Source organism: Bison bison, unplaced genomic scaffold, assembly GCF_000754665.1.
Source record: "Bison bison bison isolate TAMUID 2011002044 unplaced genomic scaffold, Bison_UMD1.0 scf7180017864525, whole genome shotgun sequence".
Lineage (NCBI taxonomy): Eukaryota > Metazoa > Chordata > Mammalia > Artiodactyla > Bovidae > Bison > Bison bison.
This window is the reverse complement of record NW_011495076.1, coordinates 787,229-809,424: the sequence shown is the minus strand read 5'-3', so window position 1 is coordinate 809,424 and position 22,196 is coordinate 787,229. Positions and strand designations below refer to the sequence as shown.

At 42.1% G+C, this 22,196-nt stretch overlaps 1 protein-coding gene across 1 annotated transcript in view; it reads right to left on the bottom strand.

Annotated features, from left to right (window-relative positions):
- Nucleotides 1-22,196, bottom strand: part of BMPER (BMP binding endothelial regulator) — a 252,908-nt gene that overhangs the window by 165,447 nt on the left and 65,265 nt on the right. The window contains exons 5-6 of the mRNA XM_010831140.1: nt 20,922-21,012; nt 16,567-16,649 (exon numbers count right to left, since the gene is read on the bottom strand). Of these exons, the coding sequence (XP_010829442.1) occupies nt 16,567-16,649; nt 20,922-21,012 (174 nt within the window). The remainder of the gene's footprint in view (nt 1-16,566; nt 16,650-20,921; nt 21,013-22,196) is intronic.

The following is a 22,196-nucleotide window of genomic DNA, read 5'->3' as shown; positions in this document are numbered from 1 at the left end:
CAGGAAATTCCAGTTTAAATTATTTAGGTTCGATATATAAATGTGTATCCTAAATGAAAACAGGTTACCATTGAAAGAACTATAACTGAAAATTATTCAGCCCTGCAGGAAAGAGAGCCATCTACTAAGTGCTAGTTACTAGAGTAGGTACTTTGTACATATTAGCCAAAGAAATCCTCAAAATCTGGAACTTCTTTAACTTAAAAAAAATGGGGGCTGAGGAGTTTTGATTCCAAAGTTTGAAAGTTTCTCTGAAATCTTCTATTTCATTTCTATAGGAAGCTGTATACTTTTTGTTTTGCATTAAACTCTTCACTCATGGAACAGCTTTGTAGGTCTTGTTTTCTATAGCAGCCATATTAGAGATGGAGGAAGAAAACATAAGGTTCCTGAGCATTTTTTGCTAAGAAGTAGTTCCTCATTTTATGAATGAAGAAAGTGAGTTCTAATGTATTCACTGTGGGAGGAGCAGAACTAAATTAAATCCTCTCCCCACGGATTCCAAAAACCATGTCCTTCCAACAGGGCCCACTGGCCAGGGCCCAGGTGTAATATACAGAATGCACAGGTTGGCCCTTAACTCTGTGAACACTCTCGTCATGGCCACCCCACCCCACGGCAAACTCAGGCCTCTTCTGTACCAACATTTGGACAACACCTGGAATGGGGAAGCAGCGGGGTTAACACGAAGGAAGAAGCAAACCCTCACATCTGCATAGGTCTCAGGGAACAAACGCTGCCGAGAAGGCCAAGGGACATGCTTTCCTTAGAGAACCTCAAAATTCTTCCAGAAAACCATCAATCTCCTATTGCCTGGTTTTCCACTAATGTGGAGGCACGTCAACCTACTGGAATGCCTTTCCATCTTTGAGCTTTGAATCTAAGATTGTATAGTAATTGCAGACACACTAAGCCTGACCCATCCAGCAATATAAGTGAGGAACCCTATAGCCAGAGTTCTCCTGGCTTTCACTGCCAGCCAATCTTACTGCGATACCCTTGCCTTGGGATGAAAAAGAAGAGCTTCCTCTGTCTCTAATTACTGCTCTACAAACAAAACTTGCAAGTCCATCCTAGGAGTGAAGAACTTCATGTGATCCAAACTGGATGAGTCTCTTGCTCCTCATTCTAGACATTTTGGAAGCATCAGAAATGTCTTAGTATTTCAGAGAAGCATTATGATCAAAGAGTCAGAAATAGCTTGTCTTTTTTAGTTTTTTTTTTTTCCTTTTGGGGGCTTCCCAGGTGGTGCAGTGGTAAAGAATACACCTGCCAAAGCAGGATACACAAGAGATGAGAGTTCGTCCCTGGGCCAGAAGATCCCCTGGAGTAGGAAATGGCAACCCACTCCAGTATTCTTGCCTGGGAAATCCCATGGACAGAGATGCCTGGTGGGCTACAGTCCATGGTGTCACAAAGAGTCAGACATGATTGAGCATAAATGTGGTGGCATAACTAGAATAACAGGTAAAGACTTTTTTGCATTTTTAACATAATTTATAATATTAATGATTCACAAATGTGCATGAGTGTGCATTTGTCAAAAGTCATACATATGTATGCCAAAGAGCAAATTCCATTGTGTATTAATTCAAATTTAATTTTTTAAAAAGGTAAATTTTAAAATGTGATGATGATCTATTATTACATTAGAAAAAAATAATTTTTATTAACTGGTATTTTGAGTTTGTCCAATAATTTTCTGCCTGGGAAAATAAAAGCCTTTTCTGAGTTGGGTAATCAGGGAATTATAGAACTGGGAAGGCTCTAAGAATTCTTCCTTTTACTTATAGGGAAAATGACTCTCAAAGAGGTTAATGGGACGGTTCCAGGCCACACAACAGGCTGGTGACAGAAGCAGAGCAGGACCCCATGTCTCTTCACACTCAGACCAGACGCCTTTTGCCCACAAAAATTCCCTCTAAGGGACACACATCTGCATGTTTAAGACTACTCAAAACGGTATAGTAACAAAAGCAAAACTTCTAAAAATACCAAAAACTTCATTACACTTTTCCTAGTGGTTGGTCAAATGATTTTACTTAATGATAGAAGTTTAGGGTCAGCATCCAGTGTGATTATATGTGAAACCTTGCTTCAGTATATGAACATTTTTGTGTTGGAAAAAACCCTCTTCCAGCCTGATGTTTTTCTGGCGTGTGTTCTGTTCTTTCACTTAGCAGGCTGGATTATTAAAGACAGCTGTGTCCATTGTTTATGAATATTATGGATGCTGAAAACCTAATAACAAAACCAAAAATTCTCAAGAGTCCCCTCCCTCTCCTTTTCCTGAACTTGAAACTGAAAAGAAACATATTTCCCACCAATGTCAAGACCAGTCACTCCTGTCATCTACCAATCACGTTCCTCAAGTCTGATCAGTGAGAAAAAAGTACTGTAGCATCAAACAGCTCCACAACAAAAATCTGAAAGTATATGAAAAATTTATTTTGTCAAATCAAGGCATAAAAAAATTAAGATATGGATCAGTACTAATGACGTGGTGAGGGTAATTTTTCCTACTCATTTTGAATTAAAATGTTACTTTTATTATTGAATTTCAATGCTTAAAGTATGAGCCCAGGATACTCCTTTATAATGGTGGTGGTTTAGTCACTAAGTTGTGTCTGGCTCTTGCGATCCCAAGGACTGCAGCCTGCCAGGATCCTCTCTCTGTCCATGGGATTCTCCAGGCAAGGATATTGGAGTGGGTTGCCATTTCCTTCACCAGAGGATCTTCCCGACCCAGGAATCGAACCCTGGTTTCCTGCACCACAGGCAGATTCTTTACCAACTGAGCTATGAAGGAAGCCCTGCTGACTTGTCCTTCATAATAAGTAACTGCTTTTATTGATGTTTGACTATATTATAAATTTAATCTGACCAAAAATGAAACTGGTACTTTTTCTCCCCACTAAAGGGAATGTCACTGACAAACTACTGGCTTTTCCTTTTATTCACTGTGAATATAGGAGTTTTTTCTTTTGTTTGACTCCAGCAACATTCAGAAGCTTTCCAAAGTCCTCGCGCAGAACATGCGGAACATCATATTGTTAACCACAATCATATTATCTCATTCTGCTATGTGTATCATGGAGAACAGAAGAAAGGCACTAGGGCAAAAAATAAGGGCAAAGTATTATGTAACAGACGTGTCTGACGCTGGATATACGGTCACGTCGTTTTGTGCATTTCATGGTAAAGGTTTACTCTACTCCTGGAAGCCTATGCCCTTTCCACCGAGTGAAGTCCACTCAATAGACATTTCCAGCTGGCTCTTCTAAACCACAGCTAGAGAACTTAGGTGGGCTTAGAAGGGATGATTCACGGCTGTAACTCAGTGTAGGCTCAGAGGTGGGCTTTAGAAGACAATGTCTGATGTGTGCACCCCCATCCTCCCCTGTGTATTTGTGGTCCAGTATTCTCCCATCTTCAGGAGAATCATGCAGCCTGGGATATAAATACAGCACTGCTTACACTGAACAAGTGGTACCATTTAAAATTCCACTTTAAGGGAATGGTGGTAATTGAAGCCATTCACAGGACCACAAAAGCACTGCCACTCTCCAAACTGAACATTCAAACGACATTTAAAAGGTGCCAAAACGTGTAACCAATTCATTCAAAAGATATTTGTGAATATCTAGCAGTACAGAACTCTGTGATGATTATTTGAGGAGAGGCCAAGCTAGCAATGAAAATGAATTTTGCTACTTTACTAAATAAAACAGGCTGCCATGCTGAGATACTGATGAGAATGGAAAAGGGTCAGCTTAAGGAGGACCAGGAAATGACAGGGAAAACAGAAACATGAGGGATGGGAGGAGGGATGGAAGAATGGAGAGCTATGAAGCAGAAACAAGGAAAGGGACAAAGAGAGTAGGAGACCCACAGATATCAATTTTTTAAAAGTATATAGTAGACCTGAAAAGCACTGTGAACCAATTAAAAAAGTGAATATTGAATGTATTGCCTTCAAAATAGAAATGAAGACCCAGATAAGAAGGTAGAAAGTTCTAGATCATACAACTCATTTTTAAGAACATGGATACTCAAATCAGAGAGTGAAAGACTAGTCATTTAGTCAAGTATTTACTGTTTCCTATGTGCAAGACATTGTACTCTAAAATGGGAGGTACATAACGTCTGGCCACAAGAAGCTGGACATCCAAAACACAGAAGGAGGAGAAGCAGGAAAGATGGGATGAAGCCAGATGAGATGGGAGCCAGAGCCCTAGTGGAAGGTCAGGTCTGGAAAGCAGGAGGGACCCTTCTCACTGAGCCAAGAAAGAGAAGCTTGAGAAGACAGAGAGATGGGAGGCTCTAGAGCCACAGGCAAGGGAAGAGGCACTGTGGAAACTCAAAGAATAACTTCCCTTGAGTGTGGGGGCAGGTCCAAGTCACTCTCACAATGAAGTCAGGGATGGGAAAAGAGAAGTTTAAGCAAAGAAAAGTCTTGGACAAATTAAATTGGGGACCTGACAACACTGACTCACTTTTTTCTTGGTTAATATGTTTGGATCAAGATTTGAGGGGAAAAGACTGGAAGAAGACACGGGATTTCAGCAAAATCTAACATTATCCAACATGCAGTATACACACGAAGATCAAACTACACATCCAGCACTTTTTCAGTGTTTTTAAAAACACATCTTAATATAAACAGCAGAAGATTACCATCCTTCATACACATATAAACTTCGGTAGAACTTTAACCACTCAACAGAAAAATGAGAAAAACACACAATTTACAGAAAAAAATGCAATCGGCCAATAAACATATGAAAGATGCTCAGTTTCAGAAGTCAAATGTTAATGAAATCAAGATGCTCAGATGGAAAAATAGCTTCGGTAAGGAAAATATACACCTAGGTACTGTTGACTGGAGTGGAAATTAGGACATCATTTATATGAGGTATTTTAACAACACTCACATACACATCTTAAAATGTATTCTTGATCCACTAATTAAACTTCTATGAGCTTAGTTTAAGGAAAGATTAGTTTTCAAAGACGTTTGTTACATTATTCATAATAGCGAAAACTGAAAACAATGTTAATTTTTAATTCCAGAAAAAATGATTAAATAAATCATAGTATACTGACAAACTACCTGTCAATGGATTCAATTTGACAGGCAAGTCACTCCAGTGTGCACACTGGGAACACATTTCCCCCTCAGTTTGTGCCTTTTCCTTTAGGCCATAAGCTAGTTCTGTTGGGGGACCCTGTTAGGGAAGGGAATTGTTGGACTGTACTTGAGCTGGAACTGGTTCACTGCGGAACTAGTTCATGTGGGGATAAGCCTATCCTAGTTGGAATTCTTTGGTTTGTAGTGTAAGTTTGGGAGTTGGGTCCCAATCTGTTGGTGTATCAATGTTGCAATATTTTTGCGGAATTTTTTACACTGGAATTTGTACACATCTTTTGTGTTGTGGTATGGTCATACTTTTAAAAATGGGAAGTATTCCATCTATCAATGGGAACTACTCCATCTGTCTCAAAGGAGAGCCTTTTGGGGCATATATTGGATAAATGGGAAAAATACAATCGTGAGCGTATGACTATGCTCTTGTAATAGTGTGTGGACCCAACACATGTTAGGATCAGAAGAGCAACGGCCCCTAAATGGCTCACTCAACTATTATGCCATCTCACAGTTAGAAGTGTTTTGCAAAAGAGCAGGGAAAAGAGATGAGATACCATATGTAGAAACACTTGTACTATTGCATCAGAAGAAAAAGGAGTCAGAGGACTACCACCTTATGGTGTGGAGGTCTGAGAGAAAACCCAAGGGGGTGCCTAGACAAAAGAGCTTAAACAAAATCCAGGAGATAGAACAAAAACCAACTGAGGAACCACCAGAGTTTCTAGAAAGGATTTATCAAGTTTATAGGAGCTACACAAATACAGACCCTGAGGCCCCTGAGAATATAAGGATGATAAATATGAACTTCATCAGGCAAAGCACACTAAAGATTAAAAATTTATCTAGAGATAGATGGTAAGTTTGAAATGAATCCTCAGTTAGTAGATGTTGTTTTTAAAGTTCAACAGCAGGGAACAATGACAGAAGCAAGGAGATGCAAAACAGAATATAGCTGCTCTGGTAACAGCATTGAATGTGAGTAGCCTAAAGGAGGGCTCCCAGATAGCTCAGTGGTAAAGAATCTGCCACTAATGTAGAAGATGTGAGTTCAGTCCATGGGTCAGGAAGATCCACTGGAGAAGGAAATGGCGACTTACTCCAGTATTCTTGCCTGGAAAATCCCATGGACAGAGGAGCCTGGCAGTCTACAGTCCATGGGGTCACAAAGAGTCAGACATGACTGAGCGATTGAGCACATACTGACAAAATATTATGCAGCTATGAAAATTATTTTAAATGACTTTTTAATGAAATAAAGATATGTTCATAATATAAAGTTAAATGAAAATAACCAGGATGCAAAATATACAATGTGATCTAGTTATTTAACTATATGAAAATATAGAGAAAAAAAGTTGGAAGGAAACATGTCAAATCATGTTAACTGGTTTTCTTGAGTTATACAGTTACTTCTACTCTTCAATATATCTGGAATTTTAAAAATGTTTTATACTTGGCATATATTATCATATATAATATTATTATCTTTTACGTGGCACACACAAAAAATGTTGCAGTATGGCTTGATTTTAGTAAGTATGCCCAAGTCAATAGATTGAGTTACCTGGAAAGAAAAAGTGAAATCCTCTTCATCTCTGAACACTCAATACCTAATACAGGATCTAACACAAAGCAGGCACTCAATCTTTGTTAAATTAGTAAATGACTAGCTGGCTATAGAGACAAGAGATGGATGAAAAGATACAAGAAAAAATGAAGGAATAGTTGGAAAGTTCTTCACTCTTTAGTAAAATCAGTATTTTTCCTGGGACTTTTCATTGTGTGACACATCTTGAAAGAATAAAAGAAAGAGGAAAAAATTACAAGGAATGATCTTAACAAGGATATAATGGGATGAGATTTAATCAATGGAGCTTGTTTTTCTGCATGCATGCTACTGCTGCTGCTGCTAAGTCTCTTCAGTCGTGTCTGACTCTACGGCCCTATGGACTGTAGCCCTCCAGGCTTTTCTGTCCATGGGATTCTCCAGGCAAGAATACTGGAGGGAGTTGTCAAGCTCTCCTCCAGGGGATCTTTCTGACCCAGGGATCAAATCTGCATCTCTTGCACTGGCAGGCGGGTTCTTTACCACAAGTGCCACCTGGCCATCTGAGCCACCAAGAAAAGAGAAAAAGTGAAAGTGTTAATCACTGTCATGCCCAACTCTTTGCAACTCTGTGGACTACAACCCCCAGGCTCCTCTCTCCATGGAATTCTCCAGGCAAGAATACTGGAGTGGGTTGCCATTCCCTTCTCTAGAGGATTTTCCCAACTCAGGGATAGAACCTGGGTCTTCTGGATTGCAGGCAGATTCTTTGCCATCTGAGCTACACGTTTTTCTCGCAACTATCAATACCCATTCTGAAAGTCACTTAAATTTCCAAATGCATCTGCTTCTTACATGGATAAGAAGGCTATCCAAAATTGATGATTAAACTCCGTCAGTGACTATTACAAGGAACAGATGGGACCCACCAGATAAACTTTTATTTCTATCATCTTTGGAAGCAGAGGCACTGAGCATAGCTCTATCCCAGCAACAATCACATTCTCTTTGTGTATTCATAATTTCTTGGCAAACAGATACACTATAGATCACACTGTCTCCATTCTCCAACTGATGTGAGGGTAGCAGATACATGTTCGTCATTCACTCTGCCATCACTGTGACATACTTAGGCTGAACGCTCAAGGTGGAATTATCTCTCCCTCGAAATATCTGGTTGCTCTTCATTCCATAGATTCAGATGGCATGTCCCACTTTCAAATGTCTACAAAAAACCATACATTGGGTATCTCAAAATGACACGGGTTTGGTGGGGGGTGGGGTTGATAGATGGGATAGAAATAACATGTGACTATAATCACATAGTTCAGGATTTCAATTCTTATTAACTTTTTGACCTTAGGCAAGCAATTAAACTTCTCAAATCTCAACTTCTTCACCAAAAAAATGGGGCTAATCCCTCTAGATATATAGGACTATCTTGAAAATGAACATTAAAGCACTATATATATCTGGCACAGAGTATACACTCAGTAGAAGTAGCGGTTAGTATCAGTAATTCCTCTATAAATAAATCATTTGCTCATCTCTTTCAAACTATGTGTTTTCCTATAAATGCTCAAATGTCACACAAGAAATTTCCTTTCTAACTCTTTACCCTATTAGGCTCATTTTTCAGATGGTGGCTCTCAGTGTAGAAAAATAATTTTACAAGAAGCTTCAACAATAAAGTATATAAAGAAATAAACATTAGGAACCTTAGAAACCACAAAAAATAAGACATGTATGGGGATTAAAATTCAAGTGTTGCCCTGAAAATACATGAGACAGGGTTGAAATAGGATTTAAAATATACAACAGTATTTCAATCTTTTTAACATCAAAAAAATTGAGCCTCTTATTGCTTTCAGGAACTTACTGAAAGTATTAGTAACACAGATAACTCAACCAGGCTCATGAACTCTTTGGGCCAAGCCATGAAGCTCACCTCATAGTTTCCACCAATATGTATATCATGAAAATTGCCCAATCCAAGTCAAGTCCTTATGTTAAAAAACTCACCTTAATTCAGCCTCCCCCACCTCAAAGAACCTCACAAATATCCTATCTTTGTCCTCTTCCTTCTAAAATAATATTTTAAGGCTCCGTCAAGGTAATCATTGATGACCACAGTAAGCAATATCCTTAGCTCTGCCTTACTTTGGTATTATTTTCAATAAGCAAGAATTTGACACCCCTAAACAATAGCTGTACATTTATGTAGTCACCCTGAAGAGAATGGCATTAAATAGACCCTCTAATAGAAGGTTGACAGAGAAACCACAATTGCTCAGATTCATCCTAACATAAAACCCCAAGATTCAGGACCTCATGGTCTAGCCAAAAGCAGGCAGAACCAGCCACTTTACTAAGCAAATTGAGGCCCCTTTTAGTGGCAAGTGCTATCCAGCCCTTAAAGAAAAGCCTTTTCTTTTTTAAATTGACTGTTCAAAGCCAGGATCTTTTTATCCTCAGAGTGATGGTACAACCACAATGCAATACGGAACACTGCAGCAATTACATCAACATTTCAAACTAGTTTTGAAAACTACTCTGAGGGTTTTTGGCCCACACTGCTTAGAGAAACTGCCCACATTGATCTAATTCACTCAATAATTGCTCAATTCTCCAATTTATTGCCCAAATGTAGCCAAATTTCTCCCTGTGGACAGGGAAGACACAACGACAGCCTATCACTAAAATGTGCCAAATTGCACATATTACCAAGAGTAAAGCAGAGTCCATGTGAGAGGACTCAGGCATCGAGGGTCCCAAGTTCCCATGTCAGAGGAGCAGTGCCGTGGCTGGGAATAAGTAACTTGGATTGCCATGGCATCACGTGACCAGGAAAATGACAAGCTACCCACTGCGTCCTATTACAGGGAAGTACAATCTGAAGCTGGATAGACTGGAGTGGGGAGAGGTCAGACACATCTCCCATATTTCAGGGCAAAGTCAGCTCTGAGGATGGAGAATTATGCTTTCCTTTCCAAGCTCTGCCACAGCGAGTAGCCCCAGTCATTGGCCAGTGCTTCCTGCCACTGCATCTTTCTGTTGCCATGAGTAGTGGAAATCTTTGAGACTGAGGCAACACTTTTCAAGCAAGACATCCTTAGGGAAGTCATCCACATTCCATACAAAGCAATTTATATTAAGTACTACAGCGGCTGCAAATACATCCATCTTCCTTTCAGAAATGGAAAAGACAAAACGTGCAGCGGAATATGAAACAGCAGAGAGGGGAAAGAGGCAGTAGGGAAAGAAATCGAAATCAAAGTCAACACTCATTCATTCCTGAATTCAGCAATTAGTATGAACATCCATTATGCACCAAGCACGGAAGATACAAGAGTTACCATTGGGTCAGGAAGATCCGCTGGAGAAGGGAATGGCTACTCACTCCAGTATTCTTGCCTGGAGAATTCCATGGACGGAGGAACCTAGTGGGCTACACCCCATGGGGTTGCAAAGAGTTGGACATGACTGAACACTTTACCCTCAAAGAGTTAAATAAAATCATCACACACAAAAATATCTAATTAGGAATCCTTTTAAATGTTTAGGAAGTAAAGTATGGGCTGCTCTACAGGGTTTAGCAATAGTACCCGATCTAGTCTTGGGAGTCACACAAGCTTCTGGAAAGAAGGAATGTTTGAGCCTCCAAGCGCAGGATAAGTGGTGTTAACTAGACATGGGGTATCAAAACATGGAGCAAAGTGGAGAGAAGAAAGAAAAAGCAGCCCAGGGAAAGGCCAAGAGCTGTTAGACCAGAGCTCCTCAAACTTTATTTGGAAAATGAATTTTCTGAAAATCTTGCCAAACTGTAGATTTCAATTCTGGACCTGGGGTAGGGTCCAAACTTCTGCATTTCCAGCAAGCTCTCAGGTGAGGTCAATACGGCTGGTCAGGTGCACACTTTGTGTAGTGAGGATCCGGAGGATCTGCCCAGACGCCAGAGCAGAGAGAACGAGGAAGGGTCAATGATGAGGCCAGAGAGCCTGGCAGAGGTTGGACCATGCCAGGCTGTGCAGAGCATCTTAAGGAATCTGGTCTCAGAGGAATGGGAACCACGAAGATCTCCATTTCCTTTGTTCTCCCCAAATAACCTTGCTGGGAGTTTCATTTTCCCTGAGAGACAGCACTTTGCAGTATCTAAAGTACAAGTGAGAGCAAAGGTGTTTATGGACTCCGGGGCTTCTAAGAGCCAATAAAGTTCAGCTCCTTCATCACAGACAGACCATTAACAAGCCATGTTTATTAGTAAAAATCCTCAGAACTTAATACACCTTTGTCAGCAAAAGTAATTGATCTTGGCCTGTTAATCTGGCTGGTTTTGCAGACTGAGGACTTGCCACTTTTTTAGAGCGTCCTACAGCTCTGTGGGCTTCCCTACTTCAGTAAGTGATTTCCAAGAACATAGAGCCCATAGGGTTCTTAAAATAATTTGGTAAAACAGAATACAAACACCTCTCGTTGGCACCCTGGTCTTTAGCCTTACACGCCTGAAGACATCAGGTCTTCCAGAAATATCTGTACCAACTGCCACCAGCCTGAACATTTGACTGAACAAAGGCACAGTGAACTGTTTGCTGTTCAGTTTGTTGGCGCTTAGTCGCTCAGTTGTGTCCACTCTTTGCGACCCCATGGACTGTAGCCCACCAGGATCCTCTGTCCCTGGGATTTCCTAGGCAAGAATACTGGAGTGGGTAGCCATTCCCTCCTCCAGGGGATCTTCCCATCCCAGGTATCGAATCCGCAACTCCTGCATTGCAGGAGGATTCTTTACTGCTGAGCCAGGATGGAAGCTCTTGTTCAGTTAGGCAGGTCATAAAGACTCAAGCTCAGATGAATGTTCAATATACTCTATAAACTACTCTTTGCTTCTGTCTTAGGAAAGAATCTTCTTTCATTTTTAAAATGAACATACACCATGAGGAATGCACTCTGCTATGACTTAGACGACTCTAAGGAACAGCTCAAGGAACTCAAATGTCCACTTCCCTGACAAGTACCAGCTCTCTAGAGGAGTAACTCTTGGCTCGGTCATTTATGTATAGCGGAAACATGGGGATGACACAGTTTCACAAGTGATAGTGAAGCACTGCATTTTCTACATGAATCATAATGCTACTCACACCGAAAAATGTGAGACGCTCTGCTTCTGAAATGGGTAAGAGCGAGAGGTTGTGAAATCCTCTCCAGATATCGTCAAACATTAGCATGTTCTCAGCTGTCTGGAATGCTGTGTATACTGTCCTGACCTGAAGCAAGGATGAGAAACCATGTGTGAGGCATTTGTTCCATTACCCAAGGAATCCGTCTCAGTCAGAAGGAGTGTCTTTCTGGTGGTCTGCTTTTGTCACCACATCCGAAAAACATGGGTAGACAGATTTTCACAAATTTGGAGAATGTAACAAAGGAGGCTGGATGTAAAATACAATTTTCATGGTGTACAATATTTACTTGAAGAGCTGGCAACTCATCCATCAGAGATGGGTAATATACACTAGAGATGTTTTACACATTATGGGGTGTGCTCCAAGGCAAACAGTAACCTAACGGGACTAGGATATTTATCTAACAATAGCTATTCTCTAAAGAGCTTCAGACAGTAAGAATCTGCCAGCAGTGCAGGAGATTCTGGTTCAATCCCTGGGTTGGGAAGATCCTCTGGAGAAGGCAATGGCAACCTACTCCAGTGTTCTTGCCTGGAGAATCCCATGGACAGAGGAGCAGCCTGGTGGGCTACAGTCCATGGGGTCACAAAGAGTCAGACACAACTGAGTGACTAACACACACACACACACACACACACACATGTTCTCTCAGGCAAGAAGGAGCTGGCCAGCTTTAAAGGGCAGAACTGTCACAGTTTGGAAGGAAAGAGATTACTGGTTTAGTGTACACCATTACGAGGTAGCAATATGAAAGCAGGTGAAGATTGCTAGCCAGCATCACTGAGCACCCATATGGCTAAGCTCAGAGGTTAGCAAGATGAGCATCAGAAGACACACCTCCCTCCCTTATGGAGGACACGGCCTAACACAGAACAGGAAAATGCTCTGGTAATCACGCTACAGTGGGGCAAGGGCTCACCGGGAAGTGTGTGCACGTGTGTGTTGTGTGTGCGTGTGTCTGCACATGAGGGAAGGAGGGAGGGACAGATGGCAAGTCAGCCAGCCAGGGAGAGCCCTAAGCCTCAGGAATACAAATGAGAAAACAGTTTTTTCTGCTTCTGCCTAGAGGCATGGAGTGGTCAGGGAGCTGCCGTGGGTGATGATAACAAACTTCGAAAGGCCAAGCACTGACCAGGTGAAGAAGGATAAGAAAGGTATTCCAAACAGGGGTGGAGACATGAGCAAAGAATGCGAGGCATAAGGAAGTAATGGGTTTAGGGAAAAAACTCGTAATCCAGGGACAGATGGCATGCGTATGTACCTATACGCATACATATTCAGAGATACTAAAATAGTAATGTCTGTGCCTGTGTGCATACATACATGTACCTGTGTACACACACATATATGTTGTAGCCAACTGCTGCGGCCCAACCCACCTCTTTGCACTCGCAAACCTGAGTGCACATGCCAGACGTCAGCTGCCCTGAATTCTTTCTCTTAGAGGCCACTTTGCCACCTGAGAGGCAGCTCAAAAGGGTACCCAATCAACTCCCCAACTGGAGCAGACGGGAAGTGGTGGAACCATAACTCATCTCTCTCACCGTCAGGCAGGAAATTCTGAGGCATGAATTCCTTTGGCTTCTCAAGTCTGCCGGCAGGGGTGAACTCTGGTCAGGCATGGTGATCCACGCTTGGTCACATACCTCAGCTAGTTGCCTCCCGCTTCTGATCTCATCTCTGCTCTCCTTGGCCAGTATCCTCCATCTCCCATGAGACTCCCTACACCCCCAACCTTTGCTGTAGGGTCTGTTTCTGGGAGAATCCAAAGTTAGACATGTAAATGTGGGTCTGTATTTATATTTATAGGCATGCTTATATAGACATGGATATGTGCATGTGGAGAGATACGCCCATAGATACAGACATTTATGCATGCAAATATAAATGCACACAAACACCACATATACACCCAAATGCATCGATGTGTTTCCATCTCTCTATTTATAGTACCATTGTTTTCCTTTTTACCAAAGCATAGCAGGTAATTATACATAGTCTTCTTTTTAAACCGGGGGATCTGCAGCTTCCAGGGGCATACCCTTCCTATAACCTCCTCAGTGGACCACCCAGCCTCGCACAGGTCCTGTCCGAAGCCCTTGTCCAGTTTCACCCCCTCACTCCCAGCACTGTCCACAGCAAGGTGTCCAAGCCCATGGCCAGACAGAACCTTCACACTCTGAGTCTCATGGGGCCAGGGCCAGGCTGCACATTTGCAATATTGCCTTCTAAAGCAAACATCTGTCCAGTTGCCAGTCTCAGGACAGGGCCATCTGCTGCCAAGACATTGCCTCTCTCTCTCTCTCTTACTGTTTTTTAGCATACTACATCAAAAGATAGCAAAATAAAAGCATATTAAAAACCAAATTACTTTCATAACAAGCTGCAAAAAAGAAAGCTTATGCCTCAAACTTTTGTATTCACAAAAAGAAAAACGGCTCTTTTGACTCTACCTATACCCAAGCCAACTCATAAATGTCCTGTCCCTAAGCAAGAGCTCCATCTCCTCCTCTCCTTCCCTTATTAACTGACAGGCTGACACCAGGGACAGTCGACGCCATTAGCTGCCCCTTATGTGCCAAGGGTAACATGGAGAACTAGAAAGAACACAGGATTAGGAATACAGAAATGTAGGAGATTAGAATATATAGGGATATAGAAAATAATATAGAATATAGATCTGGAGGAACTCATGAGAAGGAAAGCCTGGGCAAGCAACTACTTCTTTGGATTTTTCTTTCTTCAACTGAAAATAAAAGCAGTACTTGCAGGGGCCTGAATTTGGCCCGCCGGTGTATTTCATTGATCATGCAGTGTCTTTATAAACACACAAAGTCTGAAGACCTTGAGTGCATGAGTATATGACCTTTTACATATAATCTCTAAACTCATTTCCATTCCCAACATCGGATAGCTTTGTGTAACTGTCATTGGCGAAACTGCAGGAGCCTCCCATCCTCCCTGCCACCTTCTAAATTTTCTCCCCAAGGAGGCTCAGTTGCCTAAACTTGGCCCACCTTTATGGAAACAATAATTCATTCAGGTGCAGATTTAAAGTTTTCTACTGAAGTTTGCCTTGCTTTTCCTCAATCTACCCAAAAGAATGAGATGAAAATAATTTAATTATCAGAAAACTTTACAGCTACCAGTGTGGAAGAAATAGAAGTGTGAAATGGGCAGTATTTAGTGGCAAATAGAAAATATTACAAAAACAAAGAGCTATTTAGTCATAATTAGCAAGAAAGGAAAAACATGGAAGTTGAGTCTGAATATGAAAAATCATGTTCATCTTCATTAATTAGCTAGTTTTGTGTTTTTATATATTCCTACAAGGTATTTTCTATACCTTATATTACATATTTATATTTATACATACATGGTATATAATGTACATATACCTTATATTACATATTTATTTTTATATCTATATCTACATCTGTATCTATCTACAGGTATAGATATAAATATCTATCTAACTATAGATATAAATACTATCTATCTATAGGTATAGATATAAATATCCTGTGTCTCCTTCCTTCTCTCTCCTTCCTGTCCTCCTTCCCCTTGCAAAAACTATAACCCTTGGTCATGCTTACTTTAATCTGGATTCTCTAAGTTGTATGTGTATGTGTGCTATAGGAAAGAGGAAATATTTTGGGAAAAACATGTAGAGAAATGACAAATACTATGATTTATGATGATCCACACATGATTCTGCTTTGGTGAAGTTAGGATGCTGAAGTTCCCCATATATTGTTTTTTTTTTTATATTCTGAGATGAGTACTGTGTGTTCTTTACTGCAAAAGATTAAAAGCTTAAAAAATATATGGTTGTACTAACTCCCTACTGTAAATAACTTGGAGCAGCTGGTTAAGACTAGAGTCCCCATCATCATCAATACCACCACCATCACCAATGATTTTCCTCCAAATTTAAAATACATTAATAAAAAATATCCCTTTAAAACTATAACATATGCCAAGTTCCTTTTTCATTCCTAAGCACTATGAGGATATCCTTAGTCTGTGAATTACAAATCAATAGTGCTTAGAAAGGCAAGTCTACAGCTTTGTCTCACTAATCCCTTCTCTGCCCTGAATCCATGGTTTAGGGGTCATTTCCTCCTGTCCATTTTCCTCAGCATAATCGACCAATCCTCAAATCAGCTTCTCTCCAAAGCAAGCTACATTTATCTCCATCTGCTTCCCATTCGACCGCACTAAAGAACTCAACAGCTGCCTAAGCAAGAAGTTTCTCTGGCCCAAAGAATGGAGAATCCATGCCTGCCCAAAGAAGGCAGGTGAAGGGAAATCAACCCCTCTCCCTCACTCTTTAGACCAGTGGTTCTCAATCAGGAGTGATCATGTTCTCCAGGACACATGTGGCAATGTCGGCAGACACCGTTGCTGGTCACAACTGAGAGGGTGAGTGCTCCTAAAATCCAATGGGTAGAGACCAAGGATCCTGCTAAACATCCTACAAGGCACAGGACAGCTGCTACCTGTGAACTATCCAGCCCAGAATATTAACACTGCCAAGGCTGAGATACCCACCTCAGAGTGCTGAGCTTTGTCCTTGGTTCCACATCAGGAGGGAGAGGAGAGACTATAAAGAGACTTAGGCCTGGAGTTGGTGAGCTGAAGGCACAATTAACCAAAACGAATACCCTGGGAACATCCAAAGCAGTACTTACAACACAGGAACACTTGGTACACTTGTCTCCTTCTGGCTGAAATTCCTCCCCTTCTTGGTACTGCACCCCCTCAAACACACAGCCTGGAAAGCAAAGCAGAGTTTCGAATCAGGGCCACAGTCTTGATTCAGCTTGAAATTATACCCTTCTAGCCACTGAGCAACCATCCCCACCTCCACCCCCAACTTGTACAGCATAGTCTTCAATCAAAGGACAAGAGTGCTTCAAAGTAAAAAAAAAAAAATCCTGTAGACTACAAAAGATCAACATGGACCCAGAAACCCGAAGATGCTAGAAAGCAAACAAAATGTTGGAAGTCAGGTTGGCCTGAGCAGCAACAGTACAGGGTTCTGAGCTGTGCAGAGTCTGAGCAGCTTACCAGCACCACCCCAATCACAGCCAGGGAACCAAATTCCAGAGGAGCTGGAAGAGGCAAAGAGAAGGTCAAGCCACAGAGGTCAAGGATGAGCTTAGGAGCAAATGACATGAAGAGGTGCCACCTGGAGAGTAGCCAGAAGTGGCCAGCTTCTGCCAGACCCTTCACACTCCTGACCTCACTCTATCTTTAGTGAGCCCACAGAGCACGGACTCTGATCACTGCCCCTGCAGGGAAGGAACACGTGGCCCAGAGAGAGGAAGGAACTCATCCAGCTGGCAGTGCTGGGTGCTAACTCAGCTCCGACCCCCTGGCCATACCACACAAAGGGCCAGACACCAAGATGAGAAAGGACAAAGGCAAGGCAGAAGGCACCATACAGGTTTTCAGTCCCACCCTGTGTGTTGTTGAAGGGGCGAGGATGTCCCCAAGAAGTTTGGTTAAAAATAGGCCCAAGAGCCAGGAGGTACCTCCTATCAGAAAGATGCTGAGGTTGCTGCTCTATTCTTAAGTGATGTCACAGATGACCAGAAGAACAGGCTGGCCAATGACCCTGCGCCACATGGGCCATGCACAGGAGGACTGTCAGCTAACGGCAAAGCCTCCTTCCTCAGGACTGCCTCACCAGCTGCCTTGCCAGAATAGCTGAGGTCACTTTCCACAGATAGAGAGTGCGGAAAGCAGCACTTCCAATGGGGAAACTCAGCAAAGAGGGCTCTCGTGAAAAACCGACTCACGCCCCTGAGAACAGGTGTTCAAGGCCCACTAAAGCCATCAACACACATGCCCAGTCATGTATGACTTTTTGTGGCCCCATGGACTGTATGTAGCCCACTAGGCTTCTCTGTCCATCGAATTTTTCAGGCAAGAATACTGGGGTGGGTTGCTATTTCCTCCTCAAGGGGATCTTCTTGACCCAGGGATTGAACCTGCATCTCCTGCATTGACAGGTGGATTCTTTACCACTGTGCCACCTGGGAAACCCAAAGTTGTCAACAGAACCCACCAAACTCTCAAAGCAGCTGGTTCCTGACAAAAGGAACATCTGAACATATGAGCATTGCCCATAACCACCCGATCAAGCCACCAGACCTATTCATTTTAAAGCTAGATATGAAGCCTTTTGTTCAACTGAAACACATGGAGACAAATGTTACTGAAGCTGAACAGCTGGGTGAACTGCGGCTTTCAGATCTTTCTGATGCCCACAGCGAGAGCCAGGGGAGGAGCCAGAGCCACCCTCCTGCTGTTCTCTTTGATCCAGGAGACCTGATAAGCTTGGTGCCCTCCTCGTGGCCATAGCTCAGCACTGTTAATAACGGCAGGTGCCCAGTCATCTCTTTTCAAAAGACATTTCCAACAAAGGGTCTTCAGTGCTTTCATATATGTTGCACCACTGGTTCTGTCATACAGATTGCCAGACAGGTTAACTGCACAACCCACATGATAACTTAAATAACGAATTTTTAAATGAAAACTCTTGCAAACTGTTCCCTTCACAGCCCATCCTCCTTGAGCAAAGAGTCAGACAAGAAAAGAAGGAGCAGACAACTAAGAATGTCCTGCAATCTGTTTCAGGAAGAAACTGACCACAAGCTGTACGTGTTTGTCATTATGGGGAATACCATTCCATGATCAATGACAGATGCCAGTCCTTCTGAATTACAAGGAGAATACCCCAAGGCCTCAATGGACTGTCCCTCTCTAGACTTGGCTGAGGCCTCCTTCCCAAGACACAGGATAATGCAGTCTGGATGCGGCCAGATCTGAGTCTTCTGATTTTCATGCCAAAGGTTGGTCTTTGAAATTAAGGAGAGAGAATATAGTTGATTCTTGACCCCATAACCAAGGGCAGAGTGCCTACCCAGATATCAGGGGGCTAGTGTGCAGCACTGGCAAGCCAATGTTTTACCTTTTTAGTTTATATTGGGGTATAGCTGATTAATAATGTTCCAATAGTTTCAGGTGCCTAGAAAGCAACTCAGCCATATATATACACAGATCCATTCCCCTCTAAACTCCCTCCCATCAGGGCTGACTGGCAAGCTAACTTTTAAAGATTTGCTTTCCAGGGCATCTAGACCCAAGTTGAATAATGATCACGGTGTGGGGTAGGGGCAGGTAGTACAGTATAGTGGCCAGAAAAGAAAAGAGGTCGGGGACCCCAACCCCACCTTTGGACTTATCCTCATTGAGTCAAATTTCTGCCTGTGTGAACTAAAAACACTACTTCATCCCTTACTGAAATGGTGGTGAAGACTTAACATTACAATATGTGCAATCACAGAGCTCAGCCTTTCCTTCCTGGGAACTCAACTTAAAAACAAAATGAGAGAAGCAATTGCTCAAGTATGATAACTTCAGCTGCTGAAATAAATTCACTCTGTTGTTTCTATACACATACTTTCAAAGGCAGTCTAAAAATATGACTATCTTCTAAGTGAAAAGGAATGTTATATATGCCGAGTTGATTCTGCACCAATAAAGTGACAATCTACTCAACCCAACTGAATTCATATTTAACAGCTTTGATATCTTTTAAATCTCTATGGCATATAAAACTTGCTCTGTTATCAATCTCAAGCTTGGCTGTGCACAGAAATTATCCAGGAGGCCTGAGTTTCACCCTCCAAGATTCTGATGGAATTGGTCTGGGATGCAGCCTGGGCATCAAGATTTATTTTTTAAAACTTCCCAGGTGATTTTCATGTGCAGCCTAAAGAATGACTGAGCTAACTTAATAAAGATCCTTTAGGCATTTCAGAATATGGTTACATGATGCAAAGCATTCAGTGCATTCAGAGGGGAATGGTACTCAAGCAAATTCTGTTTGATAGATACAAAATAACTGAGTTATGGAAAGAATTATTTTACTTTCAACTGGTTTCTGGCCTTCACTTAAGCTTATCCAATAACACAAGCTTAACAGAAATTGCAGTGTGAAAAGGAAGCTTGGCTCAATAAAGACTGTCCAGGGAACTCAGGAAGGTTAGGAGCAGTGGAGAGAGACTGTCCTCACTGTCATTCAAAGATGAGGGAAGTCTGGACCCTGGAAGGGACTCAGGTCTGGGAGCGCGGCAGACTGTGTGGAGGGAAATGGCAGGAGGGGAAGGGGCCAGGGGCTCATCTTCACAGAGCATCCCACGACGGTGCCTTTGCCATTTCCCGGGAAGGCTCACAGAACAGAAGGCCGTTTGGAGATTAACTTCAAAAGCAAAGAGAAGTAGTTGTGAGTATCGCCTCCAGTGAGGAAAAGCACTCAGAGTAAAACCCAAAATGTAGAACATCTGTTGAAGAGTATGGGCCAGGGGCTTAAGGGATCAGAAAAAAATCTCTCACCTCAAAATCCCCGGGCTCGTACCTAAGGGCAAGAAAAGAGGCAGGAGGCCTTTGTAATCCTGTTCAGAGAAGTAAGAGGAAACACTCCAGCCACTGGAAAGGAAAGATCGCTTTGCTGTCAGCTAGGCCCTGGGGCCCTTTAAAAAGACAGTGATTCCCAGTCACTGCACCATGCAGAAAACTGAGACCGGCAAAGCCTTCAGCTAAATCCACTTAGGGACCCAGCTCTCGGTGTTCAGAAAACATCTGGTCGCCTCATCACCAAGGCAAGCCCCGGCCAAGGTATTGCAATATGAAGCAGTAAAAAGACATTTCTGGAAGCAAGGGAAAGCCACAACCTTTCCTTCCAAAATAAGCGTTACCTGTGGCCCCGTGGAGTGGAAAGCAGGCCTCCGGAGCCTGGAGCATCCTTGCCAAGACCTACAGCACATTGCAGTCATCCCGGGCCCACCAGAGTCCAACCGGACATTTCTATGCAAAGAAGTTTGCTCTCCTCACCCATTAGGTACACAGACATAAAGGGAGAAAAATTCCAGTCGGGAGTGGGAAAATCATGCATGCTTGAGAGAACCCCGAAGGATTTCAACAGTGCTGTACTGTACCAGGGAGCTGCACTGCCTTCCCCTTCCTGAGAGGTTACCTGGACACGTGGGGCAGCATGTTCCCAGATGCTTGGAGGGGTTTTTACAATGAATGACACACCGCACCTCAGACTCTGTGACAACGCCTTCCTGAAAAATAGAATGCCACAATCAACGTCAGCCCCAGTATTCCCACGGAGATTTACTCACTTCTGGAAAGTAGCCAAAGAGGTAGGAGAAGAATTTGAACACGAAAAGTGCAAAGGGGGATAGGCATCAGGTCCATAGGTCCGTGGCACAAACGAGGTCTGATGGCTCCAGCTTGTCCATTGCAAAGCGCAAATCTTGTCACCGGTTCTCTTCCCTGTTCTAGTTCTTTCTCTTTGACTCTGATTTCTTCCTTTCTTTCTTTAAATCTAGTATTTAAGATTTCCTTGCTGTCTGTCAGTAGCTGACAGAGTCTAGCTGTTCATTCACAACTGTTTTAGGTTTTCAACATGTACTATATGATCTATAATTGTTATTACACTTTAAGCCATTAATTATAAGCCACAAAGGGCAAACATAATATCCCAGACTGGCATCTGGAGACCCAAATCCTCACCACCCTTCCAGGAATAACTAGACACCAGCTCTGCAATCATAGACATTTCTCTGGGCTTCCCAGAGAGCTTGGCTCTCACGCAGCAAATGAAGAGACCAGATAAAACTATTTTAAAGATCATACTATATTATGTTAAAGTAGAGACTTTTGGTCTTAATAACAAAATCAAGGGACTCATTTGCAACTGATCTTTTGACACTAGTACTTTAATGTTGCTTGAAACATTTTTTTAAATTCAATTTTCAGAGTTGGTCTTTGAAAGTTTTTCTCTATATTCTCTACCCACTTGGTTTTGTGTGTTTATTAATTTTCTTTCAAGGGGAATGGTAACAAAAGGTAAAACACTGAGTAACAATCTGACAACTAGACAATTTTCTTCATCGAGCCTGCTACTCTATCATCTCAATCCAACAAGGAAAGTTACATCCTAAATGTCTTCACATCTGTCAGACCTGAGGCTTCCACTACCAAGAAATTTATTGTGGTCTATATCACATCTGGAAAGGAAAAAATGTCAAAATTCCAGCAATATACAACATCAAAAAAGGAACTGGCCTTTAGTTATATAACTGAAGCAATGCAAAAAGTCCAGGATCAAATTCCCTTTAGTATCTGCAATGCAGATGCAGGATTCAGGTTACTCCCCAGCATGAATTTCCTGTCTCTGATCTTCAGATTTTCCTCTTCCAGTAAGACACAAAGTGGAAAATAAAGGTAAATTTTCCACCAT